The sequence below is a fragment of the Zingiber officinale genome, chromosome 8A, assembly GCF_018446385.1.
Source record: "Zingiber officinale cultivar Zhangliang chromosome 8A, Zo_v1.1, whole genome shotgun sequence".
Classification (NCBI taxonomy): Eukaryota; Viridiplantae; Streptophyta; class Magnoliopsida; order Zingiberales; family Zingiberaceae; genus Zingiber; species Zingiber officinale.
In genome coordinates, this window is record NC_056000.1 from 128,656,821 (window position 1) to 128,667,926 (window position 11,106).

General features: G+C 33.6%; 1 protein-coding gene across 1 annotated transcript; it reads left to right on the plus strand.

Moving 5' to 3' along the window:
• Nucleotides 1-1,105: 1,105 nt before the first annotated feature.
• On the plus strand, nucleotides 1,106-10,770 carry LOC122010207 (protein pleiotropic regulatory locus 1-like). Its single transcript, XM_042566667.1, has 18 exons — nucleotides 1,106-1,155; nucleotides 1,769-1,953; nucleotides 2,063-2,087; nucleotides 2,312-2,426; nucleotides 3,626-3,707; nucleotides 3,812-3,865; nucleotides 4,432-4,516; nucleotides 4,590-4,682; nucleotides 7,885-7,948; nucleotides 8,068-8,153; nucleotides 8,347-8,448; nucleotides 8,563-8,646; nucleotides 9,410-9,470; nucleotides 9,544-9,610; nucleotides 9,698-9,775; nucleotides 10,059-10,123; nucleotides 10,203-10,280; nucleotides 10,366-10,770. The coding sequence occupies exons 2-18, from the start codon at nucleotides 1,811-1,813 to the stop codon at nucleotides 10,536-10,538; spliced, it is 1,455 nt and encodes a 484-aa protein (XP_042422601.1). The 5' UTR covers nucleotides 1,106-1,155; nucleotides 1,769-1,810; the 3' UTR covers nucleotides 10,539-10,770.
• The last annotated feature ends 336 nt before the right edge of the window (nucleotides 10,771-11,106 follow it).

Here is an 11,106-nt window from a genome sequence, read left to right on the forward strand (position 1 = left end):
CATACGGGTTAAATTATTTTATAGATCTTTTTGTGCCATTAATGGGCACGAACGGCCCTATGTTTAGCATTTTCTGTTTAGACCTTTTTGTACTATCTAGAGGGCATGAACAACCTTTAATTTAAGTACATAGCATTAGTTTTCTTTGCTATTTAACAAACATGATAAGCCCTGTTTATTAGCATTGCAGTTTAGTTTCTTCTCTATTTTAACAAGCATGAACACCTACTCTCTAAGTGTATGCAGTTTTCCTTTTAAAGAATGCAGATCTTTCTTTCTTTGATTTATTTCTGCTGTAGCATGTCTAAAGACTTCAGATTTGTTTTCCTTTGTTTTAATCTGTTATAGCATGTTTGAAGAGGCTAGTATTTTACTTGAACGAGCATAAGAAAGATAAAGAAAAGAAATAATAGGCCAAGGCCTTAAGTAGATCCCAAAGTCAAGACTTTAGGGATTTTGGCACACAAGGTGTTAAAGAAAATGCCGAGGCATTATATAGAAGTATTAAAAGATAACGAGTATTTTACTTTCATCAGTGGCACTGTGCTGGACTCTCAGTTGTCCTTGGGTTGGGCTCCCATAGTCGTCCCTAGGTTTAGATAACCTAGTAATGGCACGGCCGACGGTCAACGGTGAGCCGCCGAATGGGTCGGGTCGTTACAAAAGTAAAAGCACAGTTGCCGGGCCCAAGAGAAGTTGATTATTATTTTGAAGTATTATAAGTATAAGTTTTTGAACAAGTAAAACGAGTTTTACATAAACATAAAATATTAGAGATTAAGTTAGAACAAATGAAATAATTTTCATATAGTTCTAAAAATCAGTAAGTTTAGTTCTTTGTTCCACCATGTTTATCTAGTGGATGAGTAGTTTTCATGTTTACCTATTAGATGAGTAGCATGATTAGCCATTAGAATTACATGAGTAGATTCCTTAGCTTTTCTTTGCTATTAGTTTGACATGAGTAGTTATGTTTATGCTTTATTTCTTTTTAGAGCATATAGTTTCTAGTTCTTTTCGTATACATGCACATTCGTGATTTTGTGAGTTAGATAGCGCTTACTAAGCAAATTTTGCTTATAGAATGCACTTCCTCTTACTGCAGATATAGGAAAGGAAAAGATATTGAAAGGAAGGCGACAAGTGGCGCGGATGGTGTGTGATGTTTGGACCAGAATTTATTTAGAATGTTTTGGTTTAAGTGTTTAACGTATTTAGAACTTGTGCATGTTATTATTTGGTTTGTCTTGTCGTGTATTCGTTAGAGTTGATTTTTCCTTGGTATTGTGCTTCTTTTTGATATATAAACTGCGTGGTTGATTGATATATGTTCCAGCCGCTTGTGGCTGTGTATATTATGTCATGTATTAATGATTATGGTCACCGGTACAGGGGAGACTTTGCCGGAATTTTTCGGTAGGGTTTCTTCGAGGATTTTAATTATACCGGTTAAGTAGAGTTAGTAGATAAGTAACGGTCATCCTTAGAGAGTAGTAGTAGTAAGAAGGGTGGTCGTTACAGGAGAGAAGCCATATCTTCGATTTTATTACCATGGTGGAGACAAGGGGACAGATAAAAATGTTTTCTATTAACATAAGGTGGTGATGGGGTTAACTTGGGTGGATCATGGTATGCGATCAGCTATGTTTGATTTGATGTCATATTTGGATTGTACTTGAGATATTGATTTACTTTATTGTTCTTCTCTTTTACTGATTAATTTCTATTGGTATTATATATTAATTGGGTCATATGCTGATTAACCCAGCTGGTGAAAGGAAGTTGAGGGCAGGTAGCCCTGTCGAGTGTGATGGCAGCTACTGATTCAGTAGCTGTAATGGACCTCCCAGTGGAGCCGCAGTCTCTTAAGAAGCTTAGCTTCAAGTCTCTGAAGCGTGCTCTGGACCTCTTCTCCCCGATGCATGGCCATCATCCTCCCTCTGATCTAGAGAGGTAAATCCTAACCTCAACTGTAACCTTAATTCCCTCATTCATATATATATATATATATATATATATATATGCTTAATTTGACTGTATCCTCTTCCCCTTCACATTGCAGCAAGAGGGTTCGTGTCAACTACAAGGTTGGTGTCTACATCTTCTTAATTTATATCTGTATTTCTGATAAAAAAACTACATGTATTTTGATTTCCAGTTCGAATTCTGCTATCTTAAAAGGAAAAATAACACAATGATACATGTGAACAAACTTAGAAAGAGACTTTTTTGGTTATTTTTTCCCCTAGAGATAAATTTTGTGAGTAACTCCCATCTTATCCATGATGTTACATAATTTTGGAACCCCAAGCTGCAAGCTGAATATGGATCAGTAGCAAACTTGTCTGGCCAGCAAGCTGTAAAGCAGAACAAGGCACAGGAAAAGGGGGTTCAAGGTTCAATGTCTACTGCATTAGTTCCCCTAGGTACCTTTATGAATATTTTGCTTTCAGCTAGAATTTGTATGCCAGATTAGCTGTATCTTTATTGTTATTTGTTATTATCTTACTTAGTTCTTTTTATTTATTATTTTCATTAGGCAATAAATTCTCAGATATTTTCATTGTACTGATATATGATACCAGTTGAACTTGGAAGTTGTGGATTATGAATTAGTTCAGGCAATCTATATGTTGAAATTTTATTTTTGATTCTAAGAATTGTCGACCATTTTTTGGTAGGGAAACCATATTGAGCTTTTTTTTACTAACAGTGACCTAATGGTTATCTATTCTGTATTCTTTTTTACCAAACAAAATGAGTCAGATGACATAATGTTTGGTACTGGGTAAAAGCTGCCAACCAATTTTTGGTATTGAGCTGTTTTCATATCCATTGCTTAACTCTGCTCTGTTCCATCTTCTTTTCCAAAGAAAATGAGACTGCTGCTCTTCCTTGTGTATTAGATTCCTTGTTTGTACTAGTCATCTCCAACCCTATCTCAAAAGTCAGATTTGGTTCTTATCCTTTTACACATCCCGAGGCGTTAAAAATCCTCAATGTCAGCTAGATCATGAAGTTTTTTGACAGCAGGATTCCATAATCAGATTTACACCCTATCACTCTAGAGCTGGCCAGTCTTACCATTAGATCTTGGTTAACTGGTTGAGTAACCAAGCGTAGAATTAGCTATTATTCTCTTGTGACAAATTTTAAGAAGTAAATACTTAATTCCGTTTTCTATGATATCACATACACAATAGAATGTTCCTTCTCGGTTTTACATGTTTATCTCAAATAACTTCCATTTCTATCAGACATTCCCCAGCATTTATTCTCTTCATGTTTTGTTGATTTTTCTGCAATGTTCTGATGGGAATCATCATATTAATTTCTCTCTGATGTCCTGTTGTTGTTAATTGTATGAAGGAAATAGAACCAAGTGTTTTTTTTGATAATTGCATAAAGATTATGTACATCTTTCTTGTACGTTGACTACAATCAATTTCTGTTCCCTTTGGGTGTTCTTTACAATTGACTCAAAAACATTTATGCTTCACATTTTCTTGATCTTTGTGCAATTCTTTGATGTAGAATGCTCTATGTTTTGTTTTCTTTTATGATAATTCAAATGTTGATTCTTATAGGAGACAATTTATGATAAATCTAATGTTGATTCTTACAGGAGGCCAAGAAATCAAGGCTTCTCGAAATGATGGGAACCAAGGTGCTGTTATTCCTGCACCTACCATGCTACCAAAAGGACCGTAAGTTTGCCATCTTACCATCGCTGATCGCTCATTGATTAATTTTGTGTCTAGGACATTTGGTAATAGCTAACTAGGTACCTGCATTTGTTTTCTCTCTACAGTGAGATTGGTACTGCAAGCAGAAATACAGGGGTTTTAGTTTCAGCTACAGACAGGTTATATTCTTCTTTCAATTGCAATAAAGAACAGAATTTATCTAATTTGTATTTCAACTAATCAAACACGCTGATACAGCTCAAGAAGATACAAAATAGACATGTATGTGCCTTTGAAATTCAGATGCATTGGCTGTGTTAAACTTGAAGTAACTCTTTTCAAGCCAAAATATTTCTCTTAACATTTGTCCTATGCATTTGCATCACAATTTTGTAGAACTTTCCAATTAGGGTCTTAAGGAATATCCTTTCCTGCTGCAATTTTCTCAACAGATTGTGATCACTTACTGCATTTCCTTTTTGCTGCTTAACATGTGGCAAACCATGCCAGTGCACGCCAAAACGCTAACCTGTTGCATGTTTCTTTTTGTGCACAAAATTAATATTGACAAACCTTGAAACTCAAGTTTCCTTTACACCAAAAGATCAGATTATTTTAGGTTATTCATTAAATTAGGCATTTTTATGAAGCATGATGGTTAAAACTAAAATTTCTTTACTTCAAACAAATGCATGGAGCTCCTGTTCTGTAAATTGTATTTCATTTTCCACACATTTTCTCTCAGATATAACTCTACATCTGCTCTGATGGAAAGGATTCCAAGTAGATGGCCTCGTCCCTCATGGCATCCTCCTTGGAAGAATTATAGGGTGCGCTTTTTTTTTTTCAGTAGAACAAGTCTGAATTTTTCTTAAATTTAATTTTGTTGATCAATTGGTTCAGGTCATCAGTGGCCACTTGGGATGGGTTCGTTCCATTGCATTTGATCCAAGCAATACATGGTTCTGTACTGGTTCCGCTGATAGGACCATAAAGGTTCCTTTCCATTTGTTGTTGTCCTTAGCTTGTATCTCATATATTTTTAGTTGGCTACATTGATTAGATTTCTCATTTGTTGTTTGGACCCACTATCTAAAATTTACCTTACATTGACACTGCATAAGAATCCTTTTTAAAAATTCTTATTTTCCTGGGACTGGTAGACTACTCCAAATTCATATCTCACTGCAAAACTCCATGCTAGCTAAAAGAGATTTTTATTGTAATTAAGGCTCAGTATTTTATATATACTAGTGTCATCGTGCACACGCGTTGCGTGTGTAATATAATAATATATAAATTATTTGGGTCTTTGAAAATCCGAATTGTTTGGATTTTCTAGTATCACCCTTATAAATCAAGAATTAATTATTTGGGTAAGATTCGTCAGACCCATGCAATAATGACTACTGTAACGGGCTTCTCTATGCAAAAAATTATTTTAATTTAATATTATAAATGTCTTAGTAAAAAAACTAAGAAAAGTATATTTTTTAACATTGTTGGCCTAAAATATTTATAGAAATTTTTTTGATCATAGTGTTGTCAATTCTAAGATATGGGACTAAAGAGAACTATATTTTTTTTATATAAAACAACCAGAGAAAATTAATAATGAGAAAAATTCATAATAATACGATGTAGCTGAGTCTCGAACTCTAGATCACTGATTGTTTCGCTTGTGGAATTACTAATAAACCTTGGAATTATTTTTAATGTAAATAGAAAAAAGGACATTAACGTAAATACATTTTAGGCTTCACCAAAATTAGTTAGTAAAGGGGGAAGATTTTTAATAAAATAGTAATATATATATATATATATATATATATATATATATATATATATATATATATATATAACTGTATCTAACACAATTAAAGGTAAATTAAAATACGTTAGTCACAATATAGCTTTACATACAGTTTAATGGAGGATTTAGCATCATTTTACCGACCTTAACTAGTTGGAAGCATGGTTTAAAATTTTATTCTGTGACAGTCGGCACGAGAGAAAAATTGTGCACTCATTGACCAGCATGCTGAACCGCTTGAGATTGATGAAACCTCTTGGTGTATCTTTTCTTGCAAACCTCCACGAGTGAAAGTCTTCTTTTTGGGATTCCTAGGGCACACAACTCTTTTGTAAGAAACGCCAAGTGATCTTTTGCAACACTTACAAAGAATTCATGGTCTTGTGAAAGGATGCTTTCTGAGTTCTTTAGAGGGTTCCCTCAATCATTGTGAGATGCTACATTGACTTCCTGAAGCATGTGAGATTTTGTGTTGACTTCCCTGAGGCAGACAAGATGGTATATTGACTTTTGTGAGACCATGAATCTTTTGTGAATCTTCCAGAGGTTCATGAAGCATTGTGAGACATTGCATTGGCATCCCTGAGGCATGCAAGACAGTGTTAGCTTTTGTGAGTAGGGATGACAAGTTGAGTGCACACAATTTTTTCTAGTACTTATACCTATTTAATTCAAGAGGTACCTGGTCTTCTAAATAGCTTCATAAAATCTGAAAATTACAACCCACCCATTTAACTAACCTGTCGGGAACCCTAATTCACCACAAAAGGATGGCTAGTTTTGTGGTACTCGAATGAATACCTGATAACAACAACACTTTAAGAGAAAAAAAATTGTAGAGTAACTAAATTAGTAATGTTGACTATCTACACTGACAAAAAGAATTATAATCATCTATAATTACAAAAAACCCTTACACTCATTTAATGATGTATCAAAGAACTCTTACACTAATTCGAGAAATAAAAACTGGTTTAAAAAAAAATACAATAACAACTATGAAAATCACAAAGGAGTATCAGCATGTTGCAAAGAACTCTTGCATGCATTCAACAACAAATGTTTTAACTGCATTTGAAATATCTTTTTCTCATATATATGTCGATCCCTGCACATAGTTATATATGTTCCTAACAAAGCATTTGCAGGACTTGAATAATTCAACTAAATAAACTGTTAAAAAATTTAGAATTAGTTCAGTGACTATCACTTTAAGTTTTTGTTTGATTAAAAGTCTTTGTTTGATTTAAAGTGTTTAGGATGGGATAAGATTTTAATTACTATTAGTTTTAACTTTTAATATTGCAACAAAATTAGTAGGATTTAATGTATATTAATTATTATAACAGTCTTACTAGATAAGTTATTTATCACAATAATACTAATAATACTATGGTTAAATATTTATTATATATTTTTGTTTTGTGGGTACCTGTGGTTATCTGATTGTGTCCATATACCTGCATTTACCTCCATAGCTGCCTCATCAATATCCGAACCTGACCCGTCATGATAAACAGATATTCAAATCATACCCATTTAGGTCGTGCATCAACAAGCACCCACTTAAACTGGTACCTATTGCCTTTCTTGTCCACAAGTTGTTCGTGATGTACCAAAGGTTCCTAAAGGCACTTGAGAATTTCGCTTCTTCCTCTCCTTCCCCTTCTCTTCCTCTTTTGGTGCTTAGCACTCCTCATCACTCGACCAAAACAGGATACTTCTTGATCTGACTGGGACTAGAACATGGGCTTGGCTTAAAATTTCAAATCTCGGTTAGAAAGTCATGGTTCATTTGTTTGTGTGGTTGTTGTTGTTGTATGCATGTTTACATTCATTTGGAAGCCTAAATTTATTCCGCTTCTTCCTCTCCTTCCCCTTCTCTTCCTCTTTTGGTGCTTAGCACTCCTCATCACTCGACCAAAACACGATACTTCTTGATCTGACTGGGACTAGAACATGGGCTTGGCTTAAAATTTCAAATCTCGGTTAGAAAGTCATGGTTCATTTGTTTGTGTGGTTGTTGTTGTTGTATGCATGTTTACATTCATTTGGAAGCCTAAATTTATTCTTTAACTTCTTTAAAGGAACCAGGTCATTTTGGTTGTTTAATTGTTTTTCTTTTTCCATAACTTTACAATTTGAGTAGCTGATAGTTATTTAAAATGTAAGTGATGCTTGTTGAGTGCTATATCCGAGTTTTAAACTAAAGTACTATGAGAATATCTTCATTTACAATTTTCTTTTAGTCCCTCGGAATAAGTCATTTTTTCACTTATGAAGTCTTCTCTTCACTATCTCTCAATTTTTTTTTCATGTCATAGTTTTATATCTGATTTAAAAACAAATTCTTATCTATATATTTGATTTGCTTGCCTTTTCTAGATATGGGATGTTGCATCTGGAAGATTGAAGTTAACTCTAACTGGACATATTGAACAAATTCGCGGTTAGTTGATTGATATATTTTTGTTTTTGTGTTCCTTTTATTATTTATTTTGTTGTGATTGTTTATCTATAATTTGCATGCGGTTAGTTGATTGATTGTTTATCTCCTTGGGCGACTAGGACTTGCTGTCAGTCAAAAGCACACTTATTTATTCTCTGCTGGTGATGACAAACAAGTTAAATGTTGGGATCTTGAACAAAATAAGGTTTTACTTTTTTGCTCTTTCTTTGTTTATGTGGGATTCTAATCTGCTTGAAGTCTCTGATATATTTTACCTTTAATTCTGCTAAAGGTTATCAGGTCTTATCATGGACATTTGAGTGGTGTATATTGCTTTGTTTATGTGGGATTCTAATCTGCTTGAAGTCTGATATATTTTACCTTTAATTCTGCTAAAGGTTATCAGGTCTTATCATGGACATTTGAGTGGTGTATATTGCTTGGCTCTTCATCCAACTATTGATGTGCTGCTAACAGGTGGACGGGATTCTGTTTGCCGGGTATGACAAGAACGACTCTAAGACTTGTGAATTTATTTGGTGGTTCATAAGTTGATTTCATTTCAGTTGAAGGTTTTCGTATTTCAACGACATATTTGAGATCTGTATTTCTAGGTTTGGGACATTCGTTCGAAGGCAATGGTTATGGCTCTCTCTGGTCATGATAACACTGTTTGTTCAGTTTTTGCTCGGCCAACGGTATGTAAGTCTTTGATTGGTGAATGTGTCAATAATAAGTTTTTTTGAAATCTTAATTTTTAAGAAAGGATTCGTTAACTACAGTTTTTTAGTAAGAGATCTATCTGTCCTTTACTTTGATTCTATATGCGCATGGTTTCACTTGTAAAATTTAAAAATAAGCTACCAACTTTTTTTTTTGGCAAAAAATGGCTCTCGGAATTCTATATTCAAATTGTTTCAAATTCTCCTCTGGCATTTTGTTGCTAAACTGCCTAAAATTTGAATATTGTCAACTTACCCTGTATTTTACAATCCCTAATCACTTTATTCCTACTTTACAAAAACACTAATAAGGGTGGGGGGCATTGATTATGTTTAATGAAGTGTTTGATACCTTGACAATACCTAGTCACTAATGGTGTTTCCTGAAAACGAAAGGGGAAATTCTAGATGACATTTTGACAAAAAAAAACATGAGGGGGCATTTTGCTTAACAAAGGGACAAATTTTGAATGATAAAATTGAAATTCTCCATTCAAAATAATGATAATTGTCTTGTATGATCTTGAGGTTTGTTAATGATTAAGTTTTGATTCAGAGGGGTAAATTTTGTGTTGAAAAAGACTGACAGAGATTGTTTGACTTTTAAGGCTTCAAATGATAGTTGAATTTCCTATTCCTGTTTCCTATTTACTAATGGTACGGGTTTTGTTTTTCAACTATTTTTCTAGAGTTGAATCTACTCATTTGGATGCTTTTTTTGGACATTTTTATGTTTCAGGATCCACAAGTTGTAACTGGTTCCCATGATAGTACTATTAAGTTCTGGGATCTTGTAGCTGGTAATAGTCTTTTCTCAAGTTTTAATTCCTTGAGTTATCTATTAGTTCTCAAAAGGAAAATTTCCAATTGCAGGAAAAACAATGACAACACTGACCCACCACAAGAAATCTGTTCGTGCGATGGCATTACATCCAAAAGAGTAATGCTTTGTTACTTATGGCTCTGTTAACCACATTTATGTTGCAAATGTGATTTTTAATCAGCTAAATTGCTTTCCTTAATCCAGGAGAAGTTTTGCATCTGCTTCAGCAGACAATATAAAAAAGTTTAACCTTCCAAAAGGCGAATTTCTTCACAATATGCTGTTAGTATTTTCTTTTCGATCTTCCATTTTAGTGATGAATCAGTGCAATATATCTGAAAACAGAGCCCTAAAACAATATTATTTATGAAACCTTGTCCATTTTGTTTGGCTAAATCTATGAAGCCGTGAGAAGCATGGCTAATAGATCAAATCTTCATTGTAAATGGATTCTTTATTGCACTTAGTATGTGTAGTTGATTTTACTCTTTTTCAGTAAAAATTACAAAGAGTAGTTTTAGATTCACATCCTAAAATGGCTTTTTATGAAACATGTTTTATCCAGCTCCCAGCAGAAAACAATAATAAATTCGATGGCAGTTAACGAAGATGGTATTCTTGCCACTGCAGGTATGTTAGTCGTATTCCTCACGCTTGCACTATCATATAATTAACATTTTGAAACTAACATGTCTCCTCTTTTCTGAAGGTGACAACGGAAGCCTTTGGTTCTGGGATTGGAAAAGCGGCCACAACTTCCAGCAGGCTCAGACCATTGTCCAGCCAGGTGGGTTTGATTAACCTTCACTTGCAACTCTCGTTTACTTCGGATGTTTCATTAGTTTCCTGAAGATTTTCCTTGTTTCCTTCAGGTTCTCTGGACAGTGAAGCGTGCATTTATGCTCTTTCTTATGATAATAGTGGGTCAAGACTTGTTACATGTGAAGCTGACAAAACTATTAAGATGTGGAAAGAAGATACAAGTGCAACTCCAGAAACCCATCCTATCAACTTCAAGCCACCAAAAGAGTTCCGTAGATACTAGTTCTGCCATTTCCCAATGGCTCTGATCAGTTTGAATTGCTAGGTGACCATGGAAGGAAAACTATATTACTATCAATTCATGCTGAGCTGATTCAAACCCAGTTCTTTTAATCTTTCTGCTCTCTGTTGTTAGCATTTTCCTAGAACTGGTCAATTATGTTTTTCTTGTATTTGAATTTTGCTAGCATTTTATTTCAGATTTTTAATTATAGTCCTAATTAAAAAAAAACAAATTTGCTGCATTCTAGTTTTTTTTTTAAAAATACATATTTCAGTTTTTTTTTGTCATCGAATTTTATAATAATTATTTATATCTTATGTTTTTCTTTTATTAATTCTCAATATATAAAAATATTTAAAAAAATTAGGATTTAAACTTTTATGAAATCGATCATTCACATTTATAAGACACAAATCTGGTAATACTAAAAACCAACAATTTGTGAATTTAATTTAAATTACAACAAAGTTGAATTTTATAGTATTTTTGATTCTTTAGACAAGTAATTATAGAAATTGAGCTAATTCATCATAAAACAATCATCCATCACGACATGATTTATCTTTTT